The 25,204-nt window shown below is 47.6% G+C and overlaps 3 protein-coding genes and 1 long non-coding RNA gene across 6 annotated transcripts in view; 3 read left to right on the forward strand and 1 right to left on the reverse strand.

Moving 5' to 3' along the window:
- Window positions 1–15,216, forward strand: part of PEBP4 (phosphatidylethanolamine binding protein 4) — a 416,346-nt gene extending 401,130 nt beyond the window's left edge. The window contains exon 10 of the mRNA XM_069075686.1: window positions 14,908–15,216. Coding sequence (XP_068931787.1) covers window positions 14,908–14,918 — 11 coding nt within the window. The 3' untranslated portion in view covers window positions 14,919–15,216. The remainder of the gene's footprint in view (window positions 1–14,907) is intronic.
- The window catches only part of LOC138152033 (uncharacterized), a 74,931-nt gene extending 56,504 nt beyond the window's left edge, over window positions 1–18,427 (reverse strand). The window contains exon 1 of one of the 3 annotated variants that reach the window (XR_011166005.1): window positions 18,353–18,427. This is a non-coding gene — a long non-coding RNA (uncharacterized lncRNA). Of the gene's footprint in view, window positions 1–84; window positions 371–3,658; window positions 3,960–18,352 lie in introns of those variants that run through there. The other 2 variants (XR_011166002.1, XR_011165999.1) reach the window with 2 other exon arrangements.
- The window catches only part of BIN3 (bridging integrator 3), a 227,159-nt gene that overhangs the window by 113,050 nt on the left and 88,905 nt on the right, over window positions 1–25,204 (forward strand). The window lies entirely within an intron of this gene.
- EGR3 (early growth response 3) lies at window positions 19,529–24,829 on the forward strand. The gene is made up of 2 exons (XM_069075672.1): window positions 19,529–19,848; window positions 21,133–24,829. The coding sequence occupies exons 1-2, from the start codon at window positions 19,695–19,697 to the stop codon at window positions 22,137–22,139; spliced, it is 1,161 nt and encodes a 386-aa protein (XP_068931773.1). The 5' UTR covers window positions 19,529–19,694; the 3' UTR covers window positions 22,140–24,829.

Below are 25,204 nucleotides of genomic sequence, written 5' to 3' on the forward strand. Positions count from 1 at the left end.
GGGGGGGGGGGGGGGGGGGAGAGGTGAGTGAATGGGAGAAGAAAGGAAAAGGTGAAGAGATAGAAAGAGGGATGGAAGACTTACTAGAATGGCCCAGTGGAAACGATCTTGGGCTGGAGGCTGGAGTACGAGTTTTGAATCTCTGCTAGCCTGTGGTACCACTATGACTTTGGGTGGGTCCTTTTTCTTCTCAGGGCTTTAATATTCTTATCTCTAAGACGAACTCAGCTGAACTAAAGGATCTCTATGATCCCTTCCAATTCTAAAATCCTACTGCCCTAAGAGTACCAGGTCCTTTTGCTTGCTGTGTGATCTTGACCTTCCACCCCTCTGGGCCTCAGACTCTTCCTTTGTGAAATGAAGGGGTTGGTTTCTAATGTCCTTTCCAGCTCTAAAAAATATTTCACGAGATGCACTGGGTGGGAGTGAGGGGTCAATGTGGCATCTTGGTCTTCCCCAGCCCACTACCTCCAGACTCTCACCCTCCCTGGGGGGAGGGAAGAGGGAAGGGTGAAATAGAGACTCATAATGTACTGTAACATGAGAAAGAACTGAGAACATTTGGCTTAAAAAATCTCAGAATAGAAAATCCCACTTAGGAAGCAGGATCATAAGGTGTAGGTTTGGAAAGCAAAAAGGAGGTCTATCCCCCTCACATGCCCAAAGAGGAGTGCTGAGCAATAGCACTGAGAGCTCCAAGTGTCCCCCATTTGTACCTCAGCTACCTGGAGCCAGGTTTTTCTTATGGTGAGAGTAAAGATGAGGAAGAAGAGATGACCTTTATTTCCTCCCTAGCAAATAATCTTTAACTCACTGACCAGGGAGCACTGGGTTAAATAAAGGAAGAGGAGTTAACCAGGAGTCTGGTGAGACTCTCAGAAGCTCACATTTCTGCCAGACAATCTTGATTCCCACCCCCACCCCCCATCTTGGTACACCCACCATGTTTGGCTCCACTCATAAAGTGAAAGTAGAAGCCTCAAAGACAGTAAGTTAGGTGTTTGTATTTCCTTCAGCAGAGATATGAAACACGCCCAACAATTGTGAAGTCCGGAAGTGTACTGCAATGGCCATAAATAGACCCAGATACACTGGCATTTCCCCACACACACTAGAGGCCTTGTATACACTCATGTACTCATAGGCATTTGCACACAGTAGGCTGATGATATATGGTTATGGAGAACCTATCATGTGCTCAGCACTGATACAAAAGGAAGCTGGTACAGAGCCACACATTATTATTAAGAGGAGAGAAGACTAATATGAGTTCACAAATCATAGATTTATAGCTAGAAGGGCCCTCAGAGGCCAACCAACCCCCTCATTATACAGATGAGGAAATTCAGGCCAGAGAGGTCAAGCAGCTTGCCTCCAAGTTCCACAGTTCGTGGCAGAGATGGGATTTGATTCCATGCCCTCTGACTTCAAAGCCAAAATATTTCATGCAAGGCAGTATTACAAAAAGGGAAAGAGGTTCCTATAGGCTCAGGGGCTTCCTAGAAGTTCTAGAGGGTACTTGAAGAGGAATTTGGAGAATGGGGGGGGGGGGGGGGGATTTGGATAGGGGAAAAGAATGTGGAGTATATGCCCCAGGTAGAGGAGTGGAAGGTCATCTGGAATGAAGAAGTGAATACACACACACATCCCCTTGCCAGACCCCCAGAAAGAGTTCGATGACACAGGTGACACACACGCCTACCGAGATCCATGGCCCCAAGAATCATAGGATTTTGAAGCTGTAAACTACTTTAGACATTATTTAATTCAACTCAATCATTTGATAGAGAATCAGCCTGGTATAGTGACTATGGCACTGGACTTGAAGACAGGATGACCTCTCCGTTCAAGTCCCACCTCAGACACTAATTGTAGAAAATCATTGAATTTCTCTAACATTCAGTTTCCTCCTATGCAACCTGGAGTACAGTAGGATTCAAATGATCCCTAAGGTCCTTCCTGATCTAAATTCACAATCCTACGAAGATCATTTTGGAGTCACAGGGCCTGAGTTTTAATCCTGGTACTTTCACTCTTAGTGTGACCTTGGGTAAGTCATTTAACCTATCTGAGCCTCGGTTTCCTCATCTGCAAAAAGAGGGGGTTGAACTACGTAACATTTTAGTTCTCTTCTAGATATGTGATCCTAAGTGACCTACCTCAGTTCTCACAGATAAGAAAGACAGAATCAGGCCCTTCGACTCCAGCTCCAGTGTCCCTTCTACTATATCACTATACCACATTGTCCCTCTTAAAAACCCATTTCTGTAGGGTGACATACAGACATGGCACACACACATAGAGCACATATCGTAAATTCAGCAGCCCACACAAAACCCCACTATGCAAATACTGTACAACATACAGCATCACTCAGCTCTCTAGGCATCCATTCGAACTGTCTACACACGTTATTCCACATAGTGCAGGGCACCCCTTGTGTATGAAAACGATGACCATGCCTACCAGCCATCAGCAGAGACACACGACGCCACTATGGGCATTCACGTGGAATCTAACCCACAAAAGCCCACGCCACCTGTCCCCACCCCACCCCCTACCTCCCTCCAGGACTAGCTGCCTCGATGAGCGAAGGGTTCGGGGATCTGACCAGATACAAACTGGGAAACTTGTCTTCTACCTTCCCCTTTCTACTAATGGGCAATGGCAAGATCCCCTCCCCCTACAGCCCCCCCCCCCCAGTCGCTCCCCCCTTCGGCCCAATCTCCAGCAGAGGCCAGGGAGGGAAAGGAGAAGCTGAGGCTGAAAGTGGCGCGTCGGACTTGCTAAATCGGGCAACGGTGGAGGGGAAACGCGTCAGGTCCCGGGGGAAGTGGCTGAGCCCCGGGCAGCCGCAGAACCCCAAGCTTGGGCTCCAATGGAACAAGACTCCCTCAAATAGATCTGACGCTTTGTTTTCGAGCCCGAAATACTCTGTGGCGCCCGCCCCAAGTGTGGCTGAGGAAGGGAAGTGGGGCGAGGTCCTGGGGTGAGTCTGAATTTCCACTAGGGCTACTTTTTCTTTCGCTCGAGGTCAGGAAGAAGCCTCGGCCTCTGCCCAGAGTGCCAGGATAGATGGATGGGGGAGGAGAGCACAGGAAGCTGCGGTTCTGAGATTTGGAACTCAGTCCAGCTCCTCAACCTGTCCACCTGTCCACCTACCCCCAGCCCCTTCTAAGACTTCAGAGCTCTTCTTCAGGCACACTTTTCGTGTAGCCCTAAGGTGCCCGGTCCTCTCCAGGAGGAAAGCAAGGGGTAAGAGCTTCAGTCCCATCTTGGGGAGGAATAGGGATGAGTGATGCAAAGAGCGGTCAGTCAACCAACGTTTATTAAATGATTAGCTAAGCGCTAGGAATACAAGGAAGCAAAAACAGCGACAAACCAGTCCCTACCCTCAAGGAGTAGAGACGAAAGCGAGGACCAAGGCTCCCAGATCCGCCTCCGGTTGCTGATGCCAGCATCCCTGCCCTTGCCTCTTCCCCACCCCTTACTCTCCTCCTCCCACCCACCCCTCACCACACTCATACAAGAGCCCTGACACAAACACCTAAGAAGCCCTTCCCCCACTCCGTCTTCCTTAGTTAGGGGAAAGTAGCTTCTGGCGCTCTGGAGACCGCCAGCTGTCAGGAGGTGTGTCTCCCAGCCTCTCTCTATTTACCTTGCTCCTGAAGTCAAGTTTTGAAGTCGGTGAGTTCCGAGATCACGCGGGTACGGTTGAGAATAATTGTCTAGGACCACTGGGCTCGCAGGCAATGTCTCGGGTTTCCCCTAAGTGCAAAAGTGAAGAGGGACTCTATGATATTTTAGGGTTCCGTGGTTTCATTTATTTATAAGAGATCGTCTCTATAGAGCGCTTTAATAGTCACCAAGTTCTTCCACAACACTCTCACTGGATTCTCACAGCAACTTTATTAAGTGCTTTACAGATGAAGAAACTGAGAATCTGAAAGCTGAAATAACTCTCAGGGTCACACAGCTGGTAGGTGTCAGAGGATTCCAATAGGTGTCAGTGGATTCCAATAGCAGTCTTCTTTATCCTCATTCCCTCCTATTCCCCAGCCTTCCTTGACCAATGCAGATTGCATTTCCTCCTGCCTTCCCCTTCTGTGCCACTCTTAATTACGTCCACCCATAAATCTATTTACTAAAAGTGGGAACGAAATGCCAAAAAATAAGAGCCAGGATCCACAAGAGAGATTATTAACCCTGCAGAACGCTTCATTATCTCTGGTTTCTTTAAGTAGAGAGCACCTCGAGAGCATTTTAAGTATGATTCTTTTGCCCAAAATTCAGGGTAGTAGAGTGAAAAATTTGTATTTGGAGTCTGAGAACAGGTTTGCATCTTGTTCCTGCTATTTATTGCCTGTTTGGCCCTGGGCAGATCCTTTAATCTCACCACTCTGGTCTTCCCATCTATAAATGACCAACTTTTGGACTAAGTGACCCTTTCCACTGCTAACACCATTGTTATTGTACATAGGTAAGGTCATAGGAAGGGAACTTTAGAGATTATTTAGACAAATCCCCTCATTTTACATATAAGAAGACTGAGCCAAGATGATGTGAACTGATTTGACCAAGGCACTCTGACAGCAGGTACCAGTGTTCTGGTTTTAACACCTGATCTTCTGACTCCAAATCTTGTGTTCAATAGCTCTTTTGAAGGCATTATTTATGTGCAGAACCAAGTTCCAGGTTGGGGGTGAGGATGGGGTGGGGAAAAAAAAGATAAATAAGACCTGGTCCCTGACTTCATTGGGTTTAGTTTAACCATCTAGTTGGTTGGGAAATAGAGGCATGAATAACTGACACAAGGTAAAATGTGACAAAGATATAAGGGACCAATAAAAAGCACTGGGAGAGGGAAGGAGAAGGAACAAGAGTGGGTCAAGAATCCCAAAAGGCTTCTAATATGTAAATACACCACAGCAATCATTCCATAGACTTTAGAAGTAGTATAGTGTAGTTTGATAAAGGAATTGGATCTGAGTTCAAGCATCAGCTCTGACACTAGTTCTGTGACTAGGCAAGTTATTTTACCTCTCTAGGCCTCAGTTTCTTTATCTGTAAAACTCAAATCTTAATAGAGAACTTTCCTCCCATTTTTAAAAATGAGAATCTAATCTAATTCTATTCCAAGCACTATGTTAGAAAGAGGATCCAAAGACAAAATTAAAACAATTTAAACATTCCCTATCCTCAAGAAGCTTATGTTCTACCAGGAGGAAACAAAGGATAAAGTGTGGTAGGTTTCAGTACTTCACTGTATTGAAAATGTTCTCTGTAAATACCTCCGCTCATACAGCTCGAGACACCTATACAGTTTAAGTATACCTTAGTAGACAGTTTTCATGAGTTTCTATGGTTAAAAATTTCATCACTAGGCAATCAACCTGGAATTAAGTCTCTCCAACCTTAGCTAGGCAAACTTCATCACCACACTTGGATACAAAACCCTTCTATCTTGGCAGGACCTGTGCTCCAATTGGCATAGCCTTTGGGAAACAAAGGTCACCTCTCTGCTCTAAGGAAGTATCAAAAAGGGACTTGAGTAGATAGACCAGGAATGCTGAGTGATTGAAGGGGTAAAACCTGGATAGGGCAGGAATTAGAACGGTAAAGCCTAGTGTCTTCAGAAGAAAGTCCCATGATTTTGAATATAGGTTTAAGAATAAGGGAGACTGTTTGATAAAGTAATGTTAAAAGGATTCTTTCCCCATCATCATCATAACCATCGGCTCTTCATCTACTATGATATCCTGTAAGAACCAATCTGCTAAGATTTTAAGAGACCTGGATTGAACAGGTTATCAGAGCACAGGAATTGGCAGCCAAACTCATCCATGCTCATCCCAAGTATACCCTTCAACCCACTGACTGGACCCATTCAGAGTACTCCACCTCCTCTGTCCTTCTCTACAGACTCCATTAGAATTTGAACTCAGAATGGGAGGATGTGTCAGGGAGAAGCTGGAACTAAGGGTGGAATAAACTTACAGAATGGAGGGCAAGAAATCTGAGAATTGAGTTTCTCAGGGAACCTAACGGCAAATCTGCCTGACCCATAAAGCTAAGCTGTTAAGGCTGTGAAACTGGGCTTCAGTTCAGAGGAAAACCAGGTGCCTCAGTCACTGATGATACCTACCTGCTTTAATTATTGACCTAATGAAAAATCCCCACAAGGACTACCAGTATGATGAGGAAACTGGAAGGTATTTTGATGCTGTCAGTGACTCATGGTGAGTGTGTATTTAGGTGCTGTTGAGTTCCCTGGGGCCAGAGACTTGGGGCAAAGGACTCCTGGTTTCTTTTTTCCCAGCTTTGTGATCAGTTTCTGAGGTCAATTGGTAAATAGTAAGCAACCAAAACAGGGGCAGCTACCTTATCTTTCCTGACTCAGTTTCCTAGTGAAAACAGGGATGATATTAACAATATATGGGGCTTGAAAACTGGAATATAGTATGGCAGAAACTGGGCATAGACCATTATCTAACACCATATACCAAAATCAAGTCTAAATGGGTGCATGATCTAGGTATAAAGGTTGAGACTGTAAGCAGTCTCCTAAAACAAGGAATAGTTTACCTATCAGACTTGTGGAGAGGGAAAGACTTTATGACTAAACAAGAATTAGAGAACATTATAAAATGTAAAATGGATAATTTTGACTACATGAAATGGAAAAGTTTCTGTACAAACAAAGCCAATGTAACCAAGATTAAGAGGGAGGTAGGAAATTGGGAAAGAATCTTTACAACCTATGTCTCTGACAAAGGACTCATTTCTAAAATATACAGAGAATTGAGTCAAATTTATAAGAATACAAGTCATTCCCCAATTGATAAATGGTCAAAGGATATGAACAGGCAGTTTTCAGAGAAAGAAATTAAAGATATCTATAAGCACATGAAGAAATGCTCTAATTCACTATTGATTAGAGAAATGCAAATCAAAACAACTCTGAGGTACCACATCTCACCAGTCAGATTGGCTAAGATGACAAAACAGGAAAATGACAAATGCTGGAGAGGATGTGGGCAAATTGGAACACTGGTTGCTTGGAACAATGAACAAATTGGAACAATGCATTGCTGGTGGAGTTGTGAACTGATCCAGCCTTTCTGGAGAGCAATCTGGAATTATGCCCAAAGGGCTATAAATACTTTCATACCCTTTGATCCAGCAATACCACTCCTAGGGTTATATCCCAAAGAGATCATAGAAATGGGAGAAAGACCCATATGTACAAAAATGTTTATAGCAGCTCTTTTTGTGGTAGCAAAGAATTGGAAATTAAGGGGATACCCATCAATTGGGGAATGGCTGAACAAGTTGTGGTATATGCATGTTATGGAATACTATTGTGCTATAAGAAACGAGGAGCAGACGGTCTTCATATTTACCTGGAGAGGCTTAAAAGAACTGATGCTGAGAGAGAAGAGTAGAACCAGGAGAAATTCATACACAATTACAGACACAACCTATGTGTGATGACATAATTTGATAGACTGGACTCTTCTCAGCAATGCAGTGATATAAGTCAATCCCAAAAGACTCATGATGGAGAGAAATATGTGCATCCAGAGAAAGAATTAGAAAGAACTAAGATTATATCCAGGTGGAAGCAAAATACCTGATCTTTTTCCTTCTCTTATTTGGTTTTATGTCCTCTTTACCATTTCTCATTCCAGCTGGTACAATCGGTCCTTATAACCTGACTAATGTATACAGTAATGTGAAAGTATTTACAGATCCTATACTTGTCTATAAGCCGCCATGGCGGGGAGGGGAGGGAGGGGGACAAAATGTGAAACTCAAGGAATTGTGGAATTGAATCCTGTAAACTAAAAGGAAATAAACAAATTAATAAAAGAAAAAAATTTTAAATTAAAAAAACAATATATGGGGCTTTAAAGGACTATATAACTATACATACCCTTTGACCCAGCAAAACCATCACAAGGTCTATATCCCAAAGATATCAGAGAAAAAGGAAAAGGACCTATATATATACAAAAATATTTATAGCAACTGTTTTTTCATAATGGGAAAGAATAGGAAATTGAGAGGATGCCCATCAGTTGGGGAATGGCTGAATAAATTGTGGTATATGAGTGAGATGGAATACTACTGTGATGAGCAGGATAGTTTCAGAAAAATCTAGGAAGACTTATATGAACTGATTCAAGGTGAAGTGAGCAGAACCAGGAAAGCATTGTACACAGTAACAGCAATATTGTTTGATGATCAACTGGAATGACTTAGCTATTCTGAGCAATACAATGATCTAAGACAATTTTGAAGGACTATTCACCTCCAGAAAAAGAGCTGATGGAGTATAAAAGCAAATCAAAGCATACATTTTTGCTTTCTTGTTTTGGTCTATGTTTTCTTTTACAACACAGCTAATATGGAAATATGTTTTGCATGACTTCATATGTACAATCTATATCAAGTTACTTGCCTTCTTAAGGAGGAAAGAAGGGGAAGGAGAGAGAAAATTTGGAACTCAAGATTTTTTTAAATGAATGTTAATTTTTTACATGAAATTAAAAATATTAAGTTAAAAAAATTTAAACCATCTTTAAAATAATATATGGGGCTTTATTTGATGCTTTTGGGATCTTTGGGGTGGGTGAATAAAGAGAACCCATCAGTCAAGTAGAAATAGAACTGATTGACTCAGAAAACCTTGACTCTAAATGAATCCACAAGAATTTGGTTCTGGGCCTTTCCCATCATAACTAGGAACCAGATATTCCCAAGGGCAGCCAACACCACGAGCCAGGTGATCACCAGTAGGCCTCTAGCTGCTTAATTGCCTAACCCTCCACTAAGACCTTATGAAAAGCCCTCCTTGACTATATCCAAACTAATTTGGATTTCTCTGCCTCAATTCATATATCTCTCAACCTCACTCCCTCATCTGCTGAATTAGCAACAGGAGATACCCTTGCTGTAAATAAAAGTCAAACTTTGAATAGTGAAGACTTTGGAAGAATTATGGGCCCTGATCTTTCTAACTCTCCATGAAATAATTACACTTCAAATTTATATAGCCCTTTATGGTTTACGAAGTGCTTTCGTCACCACAATCACAGGCAACACGTAGTAAGGTATCATTATCCCCATTTTACAACTGAGGAAATGAAGGCTCAGTATCCACAGTCACATGGCCACACTGACTAGCAAACAGACTAATGACTCCAACCACTATATTTATCACCTCTTTTTTCTCTCCCAACTTTAGGTCACTTCTCTCTCTCTCTTCACTGGCCTCAGTTTCCCTTTCTGAACTGTAGAACTTATGGCTCTTCACTCACACCCTGGTTTAGTTATAGTGCATTTGGTACTTTGAAGATGAAAAGTGCCAAGAGTCACTGCCATTCAGTTCACGAGGTTCCTGTTGCTTTTGCTTAATTCCTTCCCACCCTTCCCTACTCCAGCAGCACCTGGTCGCTTTATACAACTTGCCTTAGTCCTCCTCCTTCCTGGCTGAGACACTGCTCTGTAAATCTGAAGCCAGAAGGGATTGTGGACTCCACCCCACGAGGAAAATCCTAAATATGGTGAGAGAAAAGAAACTGATCTTTCAGGGTCATATAATACATCAAGAACTAAAAGGATACTCAGGAAAATGTAATCCATTCCCCCTCGTTTTTACAAATGAGGAAAAAGAGGACCAAAGAGATTGTGACCTGCCTGAGATAACACAAATAATAAATGTCAGAAACAGGATTTGAACCCAGGTTCTCTGATTCCAGAACCCTTATTCCATCTACCATATCAGGGGAGGTAGGTGGCACAGTGGATAGACTACCAGTCCTGAAGTCAGGAGGACTTGAGTTCAAATTCAGCCTCAGGTACTTACTAGCTGTGTGACCCTGGGCAAGTCACTTCACCCTGTTTTCCTCAGTTCCTTCATCTGTAAAATGAACTGGAGAAGGAAATAGCAAACCACACCAATATCTTTGCCAAGAAAACCCCAAATGGGGTCATGAAGCATCCAACTGAACTGAAAAATGACTAAACAAGAGATGAGGAAACGTGACCACTCAAAGAAATAGAAATCCAGAAAGAAGGTGGTTCCACCCCACCCTGCTTAGCACTAATCCATATAGGATCCATTCCTCTTCTATGGTAGTGAGAATTTCAACATGACAGGAAGCATTTTTTTTGGAGGGAAATGAGAAGAAACAATATCTCAGTCCCTTATCTGCCCAATACCATGTGTCAGAAACAGTTTCACGGGTCTGTTTCCTACTCCATCATTCATGTGTTGGGTTATCTCCATCCCTTGAGCAAACCCTACCTATTTTTTCTCTCTACATGAATATTACAAAAATAAAAAATATATACATATACTAACATATACACATATATATACATATGCACAGGATGTACCAAAAGTCTTAAAGAAGTTTTAAACATACACACACATAGATGTATACAGAGAGAGGTAGATGTGCCTTCATAGCCCTTTGTCTTCTTTTGTCCCTCTTTGTTTCTATCTCACCATCTATTTCTCTCCCTGCCCCCCCCCATTACCCAGTAAAAATAAATATTTTTTTTCTTATCCTTCCTTCCCTGCATTGCTATTATGGAGAGGCAGGGGATCTAGTGATGAGTGATTGAGGTATTGCCTAGCATAGTTTTCTGTTCCCAGATCTCTGACCTTGTTGATCTGCACCCAAGAAACCAAATGGGCAGCCTCAGATGCCTCACCTAGTGAGAGAAAGGGTCAGAGATTTTCTCACTCAGGGGAGGGCCCTATAACTGGAAGCTGATAGGAGTGCAAGGTTTACAGAAGACTGCAATCTCCACGTTTCCCAATTGTTTTCCCTAAGGGGTGGGGAGGAGACTGATCAACCAGTAATGTGGAATTCAGGCACCTGTCCCACAGGTGGGGCCTGGGCAGCTCCTCCTCACACCTAGCAAAGGAGACTGTTTGCTAGGAGAATGATGAGAATAAGTAGCTGAGCTCTCCCAACTAATTCTCTCTGACTCTTACTATTGGCTATCTCCGTGTCTCTCTGTCTCATTTATTTCTCTCTCTCCCTTTCCCCGTCTCCTTTCTTTCTTCCTGTATATCTGTGTCTATTTCCTCTCTTTTCCCCACTTCCCTCCCTCCAACCAAACACTTGTTTGAATATCCAACAATATTTCTCTCTATATTGAGCTTTGTCATTCTGTGTTTTGTTTTCCCCCTCCTGATGGCTCTCTGTCCTCTACTGTCTTTCTCTTTCAACTCTGTGTGTGTGGGTGTGTGTGTGTGTGTGTATCTCACACTCATTCACTTTTCTCTTTTCTGGTTGATTTACAACCATCAAGTTCCTCTTTCCAAAAGTCCCATCCCCTAAGAGTCCCTTTCACATAGATACCCATCCTTCTTTACTCTGAAGAGGGGATGTCCCACTATGACCCCCAGGGAGAATGACACCCACCTGAACACATGACTCAATTGAATATTTCCATGTACCCTCTGCACTAATACAGCAAGTCCTCCGGTCATGAGATTCAATCCCCTGAACCACCACTTCCCCACCTGAGTGCCCTAGAACTTGAGCATGATTTCAGATTTGCATTGGGAAACAACACATATACTGTCCCTCTTCTGTCAGCTTCTCAGTGAACCCCTGACCTCCTATTAAGACTTTTCCAACTCCTTCTCCTTCCTCTTCCATTGTAGTAGAAAGAACATTAAGCTTAAAGTCAGAAGACCTGGGCTTTAAGTCCTGGCTTTGCACCTCACTAGGCATTTGACTTCCTGTGAGTCACTTAACTTCTCTCTGGGCCTCAGTATTCTCATTTGTAAAATCAGGGAACCTTTTTTCAGACCTCTAACGTCTCTTCCAGATCTTAAGTTCTATGAATCTGCACCATATGTACTCTTCTCTGATTACCCAAATCCTGCCCATCCTTCAACAAACATCTTCACTGCAGCTTTCTCTGACTACCTCACACCCATCAGAGATCTTCTCTCTTGCCCCCAAACTCCTGAACTGCCAGTCATTCAGGTGCCTGGCATGTGCATTCAACAAACACATATTAAGGATTTATTACATGCAAAGTACCATACAGGCTTCTTGGAGACACAAGTGAGTAAGATGCTGTCTCAGCCAGCCCTCAAGGAATTAATAGAATAATACCTTGTGCTGATGATTTTACCTTACAGTTTGAGGTTCACAAATCAATAAAGAAGGCAGTAACACTGAGGTTCAGAAGGTGATTTGCCCAAACTCACTCAACTAAGTGACAGAATCCAAGTGAGAAGTAAGGTCTTCTAATTCCTAGGTAAGTGTTTTTGACAATTTGAATTCATTCAAATTGTTCTTGATAATCCATTCAAATCAATTCAACAAAAACTAACTTTGTGCTCAGCACTGGATATGAAGAGATGAAAAATGACCTATTTCCTTCCCCCAAGGAACTTATACCCTAATGGGGAGGGAGATGGGATTAGCAAGGGGAAGGTGAGACAGGTAGACAGATACCTATCATACAAAATTAGAAAATGATGAAGTTCAGAAGAGGAGTTAAACAGAGTGGCCAGAGAGACTAAAGGAGGGAGTGATAGCTTCTCTCACAGGGGATCAGGGAAGGCTCCAAGGAAGAGGCAACTGGTAAGCTGGGCCTTGAAAAGGGGCTTTAATAAGTGAAGATGAGAAGTGGTGATGGTGTGCACAAATACATGGAGAAGGAGACATGAGAAGGCAAGAAGAGACAAATAGTCAGCAAGTGGCTCAGTCTTGGCAACGGGCAAAGGAAGTGGGCAACATATCCAGCCTTGTACTGTTAGGCACCTATTTATGTGTCCTTGGGGTCAGAGGCCATGGCATAAGTCCTTATATCCTCAGTAAGCAAAATAATGTTCTCCACACAGCAAATGCTAGGTGATGGTGGTATTGGATGTTTATCTTGGGGTCAGAAGACTTAAGTTTGAATCCTGATGCTCAAAAATCATTTCATACCTCTCAACCTCAGTTTAAAATAAGAAAAGTGACACTTAGACTACCTACCTCAAAGTATTGCCATAAGGAAAACACTCTGTAAGCCTTGAAAATTCTCTGTGAATGTGACTTTGTATTTTTATTGTGATTATTATAAGGGCAGAGTTGATAGGTGATTGTGGATATAGGTTAGTACTTTCTTTAGAGGATTTTTGTGAGGCCCAAATGACATAATATACATGCAAGATATTTTGCAAGCTTTAAAGTATTATTATTATTGTGGTGGTGGTTGTGATATTAGCAATAGTGATAAAGTTGCCCCTTCATTTCCCTACAGTTTTGTTCATTCTCTTACCTTCATCTCATCTTCTTTCACCATCTTTCCCCCCTTTCTCTTTGATCTGGGTGTCAACCTGGCCCTCTGAGGACAGGAATCTCTTGAATCTCTGTCTGACTCACCAAGAAAAGAGCAGACTGTAGGTGCTCAATTAATATTAACCACAGGAACCATACACATCATGATACCACCGATTTAGAGCTCGAGGGGACCTTCAAGATTATCCAGTCCAATCCCCTCATTTTACAGATGGAGAAACTGAACTAGAGAGAGCTAAACTTACTCAAGCTCACACAGGTAGTAAAAGGACAGAGTCAGAATTCGAACCAAGGTCCTCAACTCCAAACCCAGTGTTCTACTGCCCCAAGCACTCGTCTATCTGCCTCTGAATTCCCCTTAGCCTCTTAGTTTGTCAATGAGATGCCACCAAGAATTAGTATTAGTAGAAAACCTACTGGGGAACTTTCAGTCCTGCTCAGGGCCCTGGGGATAATCTGAGAGGCTGAGGGGGGCACAAGGAAAAGAAAAACACAGGTAGGAACCCACCAGAAGGGGATTTTAGAGATAGTCTCTCAACCATGAGGCCCTCACATACAGGACAAGTCTTATACACAGATGATGTAATATAAGGGGTATGGAAAAGAGTCGAGTACACACACACACACACACACACACACGCACATTCTGTTCTCAGTGGTACTCTTTTAAAATGCAAATCCCCTACTGAAAAGCCAATACATTAAGTGTTTAACACTTCAGAGTGAAGGAATTTATCTGAACACTTTCATAGGAAAGAGGAGGTACCCCCCTGACTCTGCTGGACACCTTGAGAAAAGGAGAAGGTAGTGAGTAGGGAGAGGAAAAGTAAAGTGATCCTGAAGAAAGATACTGCCATACCATCCCTACCTGATCCTCTTCTAGGAGATTTTATTCCACTAGGAAATTGACAGGTTGGAGGAAAAAACGATTTCTGTGCATTTGGGATCTGGAGCACTGCTGCCCCAAGCCCTTATCCAGGGGTCTGCCTTGAATTAACCAAGGGAAAAATGCCACTAGCTCCTGGAACCCCTGAGCTTATATCCATCCATCCATGCCACCTCCAAGGTACAGCTAGAGAGAGAGAGAGAGAGAGAGAGAGAGAGAGAGAGAGAGAGAGAGAGAGAGAGAGAGAGAGAGAGAGAGAGAGAGAGAGAGAGAGAGAGAGAGAGAGAGAGAGGAGCCAGGGGTTGGGGTTGGGTTCTCTTGGCACCTGGTACCAAAGGGGCTGGGCTTGCCTTTCACCATCTCCCAGGGTGAGGACACTGAGCCAGTGCCTACTTGCTCTGCTACACGTTTCAGGTCTTCAAACTCAGGTAATTAGGCCCTTAGCAATCTCACCTGGGCCTGCCAATGAAACCAAGACAAACATCCTCGGCCCCTCCACTGGAGAGAGGGTATGAGCAGCATTTTTCCATGAGGAACTCAGGACTTGGCACTAGAGGAAGCTGAGTTGCCAGGGTCTACAGGAGCAGCCTCTATCACTCACACAGGTGTGCCCCTTTCCCTCCCCTGAGCTTATGCTCTTCCCCGATGTCCTTGGGGAGGGAGAGGTGTGAGTGGTGGGAACGATCTTTTCTGCAGATCACACCTAGACCAGACACTGAGCGATAAGTCTTGGATCTGAAGACTCTTCACCAAACTATCTACAGCAGCTCTACAGAAGCCTGGGGCAGCCTACAAACCTATAATCATTCAATCAAAGGAATATAAGGTTGAAAAGGACTTTTAATATAATCGAATGCAGGGGTTCTTAAACTTTTGTGTTATGGACTCCTCTGACAATTTTGGGCAGCCTGTGGGATCCCTTCTCAAAATTCACGTTTTTAAGTAATTGAAGGATGAGTTGTTTCAATTAGAATTAATGAAAATAAAAATGTAATTTGTTTTTGCCATCCAAGTCCACTGACCTCATGAATTCTGTCATTGGGGTTCTAAGGACCCTAAGTTAAGAATTTCTCACCTAAGCCATACCCTTTAATTAATGAAAAAGAAAACTGAGGCCCTGAGGGGGAAAAATGTGAATTGTTAAGTTATAAGTGAATTGCATAAAATTGCAGAGGCATCATTTGAACCCACAGCTAAAGCCACTTCCATTATAGCGCACCTTGCTGAAAGCAGCACTCCTTTCCCTTTTCAGATCCACTTCACTGGATCCAAAGGGGTATTTCAAAAGGATCAACGTTTAATGGAGCACTGAGGGGTAGGGGTAGCAGGGTAGTCAGCGCTTCATTTTATTCCCTAGTCGTTTCATGATATTCATAGACAACTGTTACATTTCTGCTAATCCTTAAAAAGCCCCATTGTCACCTCCTCCCAGCATTCTTCTCAATGGCTTCTGTCCTCTTGGTTCTAATATAATAACAATACGTTGGATGGAAGAGCACCTCAGCTAGTCGTTTTGTCTTTACAGTCATGGCCAGGGCGGGGAGATGGGATTGTGTCTTAGCCAGAAAGTCAAAGGTAGTGTTTTATCCAAACTTTGATATTCTTCGCCCCTCCCCCACCCCTGCCAAGCATCTCTCAGCACCCAATACAGCTTGAAAGGGATTTTTTTTTGTGTGAATGTCTAATTTTTTATGTCTTATCTCACTCCCCCTCCCCCAAAAAAGGGTTTTAATTAACTCCTTGAAGACTCCTATCCTTCTTCCAGATAACAGCACGGTGCACATAGAAGGCACTCAACAAGTATATCCAAGGGAATTTAACTACATATCCTCCCACCCCCACCCCGCACCTAGTTTGACCCCATCTCTTTCCCTCTTCCTCAAAAACTCAGTGTCTGGGGAGTAAAGCTAGAATAGCCCGGCTACCCAGATATCGCTGAAGAGGCCAACGGCATTCTGTAGGGGAGGAAGCTTTCACCAGTCGGACTTTTGTGCAGCTTTGTACGAGGTGCCGGGACAGGAAAGTGGGAGTGTGGAGGGCTCTGGCGGGAGGGTCGGATTGCTGGCTTCTCCCATCCCGGCTCAGGGTGGCCAGAGCCCTCCCACTTCCTCCTTCCCTCCCTCCCTCCTTCGGGGGAGAGAGGGGGCATCCCTGCGCGCCGTCCGGTCCAGACCCTGCCCCTCGTGGGAGGCTCCGCTTCCGAAAGCACCGCGACCCCAAGGGCTGGTTAGGGTGCAGAGGGAGGGCGCAGCTGGCAGCTGCCATTCCTCCTCCTCCTCCTCCCCAGCCCTGCCCCCCCCCCCACTCCCCACCCCCCCACCCCCCATCCCGGCCCTTCTCTCCACCCGAGGCTAAGAGCCGGGGCTAATTCTTCCCGCCCTTCAGACCGCCTCCTTGGGTGACGCGACTGGCTCTGTGGTTCCTTTAAAGGCTGCGGGTTCCGCTCTCTTCCCTTTTCCACTTGTAGCCAAAATATGCAAATCCAGAGACCGGAATTGGCAGCCAAATCGAGCCCGAGAAGGGGCGCGACCGCCGCGTCACCGGATCCTTTCCTTCTATGGAGCTTCCCCGTTTGGCCCGCCGCCCCGCGACCCTCCTTGCAGCCGCCCGAGCCTCCTCCCCCGTCCCCACGCGCGCCGCGCAAACACACACACACACACACACACACACACATTTACACACCTCGCACGCCCACGGCCAGGGCCTCAGCTGGGAGAGCGCAGCCCCTGGGGGCGACGGAGCTGAGGCGAGGCCCTTTTCGGGCCTGCGCCCTGGGCCGCTGCTCCCCGCTCCCTCGGGGGTGGCAACTGGGGAGCCTCGGGGAGTCTGCTTTTTTTAGAAGGGGTGCGAGAAGAGTGGGGTGGGGAGGAGGGGGAGGTAGGAATCCCTGCACCTTCTCAGGACAGTAGATGGTTTGGAGAGAGAAGGGCTGGCTCTGCCAACCCTAGTCTGTCCCCATAGCGGAGGAGGGAAGAGATGGTAGAGGCTGCTGGCATCCATCCGCCCTCTCCAAATGTGAGGCTTGGGAGTTCCTCCCACTCACTTGTCCCCGACTCCAGGCCCTGCGCAAAGGGGACCTGGGGATTCTCTCGTTTGCCCATCCCCACGACCGGGTGAAATCCGTGCCCTTCGCCAAGCATCCCCCTGCGCCCTCGGGGGTTACGGGACTCTCCCAGCCCCCACAATCGCCGCGGAGGGAATCCTCCCACGGAAAGAAACAAGGGTCGTTCCTACGCCCACCCCACGCCAAGTGGCCCCGTAACGTGTTGACAGAGCAGGCCCCTGGGGAGATATCAGTAGCCCCCAAGACCCGCCGTAACTGTAGCTAAGACCTCCGTTCGAGATTTCATTTGGCACCCACGACCCCCCCCCCTGAGTGATTTCGGGTGATAACGGAAACAACAACCCTGATGAAGGCCCCGGGAGCAATTCTCCCTTCTCCCCCAGTCCCACAGATTACCTGGTTGCTGGGGGGGGGGGGGGAGAGAGAAGGGGAGGTGGAGGTGTCGAGGTAGGACAGTAGTTTTCAGGAAATGTTACACGTTCAGGAGGTGGTCCCTCTGTGCCAGAGGCATCTCTTTGCAAGGTGCTTTCATTGGCTTTCTTTACCTGGAAGCAGTTGCTGGGGGGCGGGGGGGGGGGGGCGGCGGACGGGATATCTATAACTCACCGACAATTTGATGCCCCGCACCCCCGACTCCAACCCGACTTCACCTTTCTACCCTCCCCGACCCTTGCACAGACCAGCAGCTGGATTCCCAGGCAAAGCCTAGTAACCCATTGAGCCTGGGAGTGCTTAAGTTGGAACTCAGGAGATGAAGGAAGAGTGTTGAGGTTATAGTTAATTAGTAAAGTTCCAGGAATTCTGGATGGAAGATACCTGTCGGGCTCTGGCAAATGGACTACCCCTAAGTCACCTCTGTTCCTTGGGGAGACTGAGGACACACCAAGTGGGTGGGGTCGGGGGGGGAGTGTCACAGGGACTCAAGCTTTTCCCCCTAGTCTTCGGGGATATAAAAGAGAAATCAGCGCCTGTTTACTTCGGGGTTTTTAACTCGGTTGCAATTTTTAAAACTTTTCAAACAAACTCTACCCCCCTACCGACTCCCAATCCCAATAAACCCACCCTCTCCTCACCGACATGAAATAACACAGTGCTGTGGGAGCACTTGCGCGGAAACGAACACACACACACACAAACGTGGCTCCAGCTTTTTCAAATATGAAGCGCCTTTACGTCTCCCCTCCTCTCTGCCTTACCTTCCCCTCCCCTTCTCTCCTGGGGCCCATCCTACAAACCCAACCCTGACTCCAAAAACGCTTCGCACTTCGTCCCGAGATTTGGGCAATTGCAAGGACCTACTACTCTCTTCTCTCTCCCTTTCCCTTCCCACTTCTCCCCTCCTCTTTTCTCTGCTTCCTCCTCTTCTTCCCTCCTCCTCCCCTCTCCCCTTCTGTTCCCCCATTTTCTCTCTTCGTTTCTCCCCTCTTCACCTCTCCCCTCCCACTTTCCCCTCTACTCCGCTCCCCTGCACCCAATTAAATTCAACACAGTTATTGAGCACCTACTATGTGCAACGCACTACGTAGATACAAAAATGAAAACTGAAACATGGGCCTTGCTTTCCTCTCCCCTGCAATTCTCATTTCTTCTCCCCTTCACCCCCCTCCCTTAGTCTAACTCTTTTCCCCTCCTTTTCCCTCTGCTTTCTCTTCCTCTCTTCTCTCCTTCTCCTCTCCATTCTCTTTCTTTATTTCTTTCTTTTCTTTTTCCAGCTAACTAGAACCGCGAGCGATGCGAGCGCTGCAACACTGGCTGCAGCGGCTTCCTGCTTTCTAATGTTCCATTGTGAGGAGCTTCCATTGTGACGTCGCGCCCCTTCGGCTGGGCTTTGTCTGTCCATATATGGGCAGCTACGTCACGGAGCTTTCCCGGGGCTCGGATAAATAGGCTGGTGGAGTTCCCTGGCTGGGAGCATTTGGGCAGCAGTGAGCTTGCTAAGAAGCGGTGTGGCTGCTGGTGCTGGCGGCGGCGGCGGCTGTGGCGGTGGCGGTGGCGGTGGTGGCGCTGGTGGAGTGTGTGGGGGGGTCCCAGGAAAGCAGGCACGCGTGTGTGTGTGTGAGATCAGTAAAGGGGCAGCCTCCAACACCTGCAAGCCAGGGCCCCCCTTCCCGCCCCCCCACCCACGGCACACGCCCCCCACCCCCACCCCACACAGCGCCTAGCCTCACACCACAGCGCCCAAGGGCGCACAGAGGGCTGCACCCCCTTTCCCCCCTCCCCCCTCTTCCACCCACACCCCCAAAAAAGGGCTCTCCTCCCCCCCCCCCCCCCCCCCCCCCCCTCCCCCCCCCCCCCCGAACTTTCCCTCTCGCATGCTTTTCCCCCGCACCACGGATCGCCTCTCGGATGCCGCTTCCCGGGGAGCTGTGCTAAGAGCGATCGGCGGCGGTGGCGGTGGCGGCGGCAGCTCGGGAGTGCTATGACCGGCAAACTCGCCGAGAAGCTGCCGGTGACCATGAGCAGTTTGCTAAACCAACTGCCTGACAATCTGTACCCCGAGGAGATCCCCAGCTCTCTCAACCTCTTCTCCGGCAGCAGCGACGCGGTGGCTCATTACAACCAGATGGCTACAGGTAAGGAGGAAGGAAGGAAGAAGGGGAGAGGAGGGGAGGGAGAGATGGAGGGAGGGGGCGCGCTGGGAATTTTCCGGGGGGCGAGTTGCTTTTCCCACCCACCCCTCCCGCCTCCCGGGCTGCGGGGAGGCTCCCTTGGAGACGCCGCGGTAAAGGCTCCGGTTATCCCGGGTGGGTGCAGTCGCTGATGGGAGGTAGGTGCTAGTGGCTCCAGAGCTCTCTCCCCTTGCAGGTGGCCCGATCTTCAGGCTCTACGCTAGGCGTGGCGATCTCCCCCCTTCCTCTTTCTACGGGTGCATGTAGGGGGGTCTTGCCTTTTTCTATATAAGATCGGCCCTTCCTCCCTCCCTCCGGGAATGGAGCCATGTGCGATGAGTCCCCGCGGTAGGGAGAGGCACTGCGACGCTGCCTTTCCAGGGCATTTACCGGAGAGAAACTGGGTGTGGGTACGGCCGGGGTGGGGGTTGGGGTGGTGGGGTTAGGGACCGACCGATCCCGTGCCTGGGGACCTTGAAGGGGACAAGGGAGGTAGATGAGGGATGACTGCTCCCGAAAGGGAAAAGCTGGCTAAGTTGCCCTCATCCTTTCTCCCCAGCTCGTTCTCGTTTCCCACCCCACCCCCTCCACTGACAGCCCGGAGCCTCTCCAGGCCCCAAGGAGGAGTGGGGGCGGGGGAGAAGGAACAGTAAGGGGAGCTAGCTCTCGGCACTCAGTGTCCCTCCATACCCACGGTGTCCCCCTCTTTGCTTTAGGGACAAAGCATCCGATAGTACTGGGGGTTGCTCCTTGCCTCTTTTCCACCGATCCTAGGGCATAAGGGAGGGGTCTCGCAGGGGTAAGGGTTTGAGAGAATCGACTGAGTTTGTTGAGGTTGAGGGAGAAAGACCACTGCGCTCCGCTTCTGAATCTACCTGTAGCTACAGCTAGCTACCTGCTTGCCCCTCCTCGGGGGAAACAATAAACCTGCATGTGTGTGCGCGTTATGCGCGAGTGTGCGCGCGAGTGTGTTATACGCGCGTGTGTGTGTGTGTGTGTTGCATATACTCCACACCCCGAGCCATAGTACGTATTTTGCTGTATCCCAGGTTGCGCCCGGTAGATCGGCACCGCCCGGTTCGCGCCAGGGCGCGCGTTGCTTCTTGCCCCATTAGCTCGCTCGCTCTCCTTGGCACCCCACCCTCGCTCGGCACCTGGGCACGGGTCTGGGCCCCTGGGCCCGCTTTGCGCGGCGCTGGCGCTCGGGTTCACTCACCCCTCCCCTCTCTCCCTCCCCCCTCTCCACAGAGAATGTGATGGACATCGGTCTGGCGAACGAGAAGCCCAACCAGGAACTCTCTTACTCCGGCTCCTTCCAGCCCGCTCCGGGCAACAAGACGGTGACCTACTTGGGGAAGTTCGCCTTCGACTCCCCCTCCAACTGGTGTCAGGACAACATCATCAGCCTCATGAGCGCCGGCATCCTAGGGGTGCCCCCGGCCTCCGGGGCGCTCAGTACACAGACCTCTACCGCCAGCATGGTGCAGCCGCAGGGCGAGGTGGAACCCATGTACCCGGCGCTGCCCCCTTACTCCAACTGCAGCGACCTCTATTCTGAGCCCGTGTCTTTCCATGACCCTCAGGGCAACCCCGGGCTCGCCTATTCCCCCCAGGATTACCAGTCGGCCAAGCCCGGTTTGGACAGTAACCTTTTCCCCATGATCCCCGACTACAACCTGTACCACCACCCCAATGAGATGGGATCCGTCACGGAGCACAAGCCCTTCCAGAGCATGGATCCCATCCGGGTCAACCCGCCCCCCATCACCCCCCTGGAGACCATCAAGGCTTTCAAGGACAAACAGATCCACCCCGGCTTCGGCAGCTTGCCCCAGCCGCCGCTCACTCTCAAGCCCATCCGGCCCCGCAAGTACCCCAACCGACCCAGCAAGACCCCGCTCCACGAACGACCCCACGCGTGTCCGGCCGAGGGCTGCGACCGCCGCTTCAGCCGCTCAGACGAGCTGACCCGACACCTGCGTATCCACACTGGCCACAAGCCCTTCCAGTGTCGGATCTGCATGCGCAGTTTCAGCCGCAGCGACCACCTCACCACCCACATCCGCACTCACACAGGCGAGAAGCCCTTCGCCTGTGAGTTCTGCGGGCGCAAGTTCGCGCGCAGCGACGAGCGCAAGCGCCACGCCAAAATCCACCTCAAACAGAAGGAGAAGAAGGCAGAGAAGGGGGGAGCGGCTTCTGCCTCCTCGGCGCCCCCTGTATCTCTGGCTCCCGTCGTCACCACCTGCGCCTGAGGACCTGGCTCCGGCTCCAGACCCCACTTTTCCCCTCCAGTGCCTCCCCGTTGCTGCCTTGAAAGTAATGGGGCACCCCGCCGCGGAGGCGCAGGGGCCGCGCCCTGGCCTCTCCCTGGACGCACGGCCCCCAACTCCCCAGTGATGCTTCCTACCCACCCCCTCGGCACTAGCCTAGGAGTCGGGGTCCAGATGGGGGAATCCTCCCCCTCGCCGCCGCCCTTCACTGGGTAGGGGGGTGTGGAAAGGTGGCGTCTAGCCCGCTTTGTTCAACTCGGATCGCCTTGATCCACAGGGGGCAGGTGGGACTCACCAGGGACCTTACGAAGACTTGTGGGTGGGGTGAGGAGCTTAGTCCGACCCTTGCACACCCCACCGCCCTCCGTCTCCACCTCTCCCGCCCCCCATCTTGGAGACGGGGGTGGGAGGGGGGGAGATGAGGAGCGCACCAAAGCGCAGTGCTTGCTGCCCGCCGTGTGCGCGCCTGCGTGCGCGTGTATGTGTGTGTGTGCGTGTGTGTGTTATGTATGTATGTTTGTGACTGAGCTCTCAAGTGGGCTGTTTTACCACCCTCCCCTCAAAAGTACTCCCCTTCCCACACCCCGTCCCCAGGCTTCTTGGAGGAGAACCAGAGCAAATAGCTGGCATGGGGGGTCGGCCCGCAGGGCGGGACGAGATGGGCTTTCTTTCGTCTGATGAGAAATCATCTCTCTTAGAGAAATGCCTCGGATGCCTCCGCCTTGGGGTCTCCTTTGGTCCCTGGGTCCTTAACCTCTTCCCTCCATGGCCCTCAGGGCGCTTACTCTCACCTGCCTGGAGAAGGGGGCGGCCATGACTGAGCCTGCTTTTTTTCTTTCTTCTTTTCATCCTTTCCATGTGTTTTTCCCTCCTCCCTTTTCTCTTTTTTTTAAGAAAACTGACTTTTCATCAGATTCTCTCCCTCTTCCTTCTCTTCCTCAGCTCTCTCACCGTTTTCCCACCCCACCCCCACTTTTCCCCTCTCAAACCACCTTCTCCAGAAAGAGCAAGGCCCACCCAACTTCTAACTTTAGCTGGCCTGGCAACCCCTTTTCCCTGCCCCGAGTACGGTTGTATTTTTGTTTCTCACATACAGTGAAGAGTCACATATTCCACCTCTCCTCACGGAAGAGAGAGATGGCCCTTTTTTTTTGTCCTAGTCATCACACACACAAAAAAATATGGTACAACAAATTGAACTTAAATATATGTGTGTATGTGTGAAAACACACACAGAGTATTCCCTTAGCCGGATAATATCACTACGGTACTTGGTTATCTGGTGCAGTGCACGTGGATAATCTTTAAATATACAGCTTTAAATGTTTTATTTTTGGAAGAAATGCTAACTGTGGAGGAGATTATATATACATATATATAATATATATATACATAACTAGTATGTATATGTGTGTGTTTATATCCAAACTTTCCTCAAAGGAAGATGGGGATTTTTGCATTGACCTCTATTGCTGGATGATCTTCCCATACCCAAACCTTAACCTCTCTATTCTCCCCCTCCCACAACTCTTTCTTCTTGCCCTGACTTGACCCGGAACCCAACCCCAAAGCAGCTCTGAATGTGTTATGGTGGCTCATTTGAAGTGGAAATAGAGGGGAAGTTGCTCTCCCCAGCAGCTTTCAGCACAGGTCTGATTGAATGTACCTATTAGATTTATTTCTCCTGTGGTTAGGAAGCTGCTGAGAGAGGGTGTATAGGTCTGGAGTTTACAGTGTGGGTCTGCTTTTAAAGTCACTTTATGCATTTCCCACCTCTCTTTTTTCTTTAAGAAGAATAAAAGCACCTTTTCGGTGGTGGATAAAATAATACTAAAGGACTTGAGACAGAAGGAAATGGAAAGGCAAAGGGTTGTGAAATTTCAGGGGAGTTTTTACCTTTTCCTAATTCTTAAGAGGAGAGAAAAGGTCTGGGAAAGGCCCACTTTTTTTTTCAGCTGAAGGGTAAAATCTTTCTTTGCAGAGACAGTATTTTGCTGAATACTTTTTATAATGTGATAATTATTACAAACAAAAACAAAACCAAAATTTTTGGTCACTTCAAAGCTGGAAGGAGGAATCAGATATCCCTTAATATTTTTTTCTTGCTCCTTCTGGTATATGCATGTCACTGCATGACAGCTCTGAGTTTTCTTTTGTTTTAATAAAACTGTGCTCAGACATTTAAGCTAAACTAAGAGGAAAAAAAAAACTTTGTTGCCAAAAGGTTGTGCTATCCAGGTTTTTATGTCTGCATGTAAAAACAAAACAACTAGAAAATGCACTCTTAACTTATGTGAACTGAGAGGAACAAAACAAAATCAGGTTTTAAACAGGAAAACCTAAAGGGAATGATATTTTTTGAAAGACTTTTGTATAAAGTTGAGTACTTAGAAAAAAGACAAACCAGATGTAATATATTTTGTGGATGTTTTTATTTCTTGGATTTATAGTACCTTATACTAAGGTAACCAAAAGTATGCTTGATATTGTGAAAAGGTGAAATTCTTCACCAGCATTTCATTTGCTCATTTGTCACATTGTAATGCCAATATGATATAGTTAATGCAAACAGCATTTTTAAAAACCGGAATATTGAAATGGTGTAACGTCGTACCATTTGCACTGTGAGCAAATGCTAATACAGTAAATATATTGTGTTTGCTGACAATCAACTGGGCTGTAAATTTCATTTCGTGTTTGGGTCTTTTAATTTTGTGTAGAGCATGTTTGTTTTTGTTTCTTGCCTTGGTTTGTTTGTTTTGATTGGTTTACTTTCTGGTCTTACTTCCCATGCTCAGAAAACCTTTATAGGGAAAATGTGAAGTGGGAAGAGGATGAATTTTGCCTGGGTTCTGGTGCCATTTGGAATCCGGGTTTAGAGGGTTTTGATGGTTGTTGGTTTGGGATTTATTTGTTTTTTTAATTGTTGTTGTTGGTTGGTTGGTCGGATGGTTTTTGGCTTTAGTTGGTTTTGGGTGCTGCTCTGCCCGGACACCTCATTCTCAGTCCAGAGGTGAGAACCCCAAAGAACCAGTCACGGATACATT

This window comes from Petaurus breviceps, unplaced genomic scaffold, assembly GCF_028583685.1.
Source record: "Petaurus breviceps papuanus isolate PSGF00001 unplaced genomic scaffold, PetGlider_PUasm1.0 90919, whole genome shotgun sequence".
Taxonomy (NCBI): domain Eukaryota; kingdom Metazoa; phylum Chordata; class Mammalia; order Diprotodontia; family Petauridae; genus Petaurus; species Petaurus breviceps.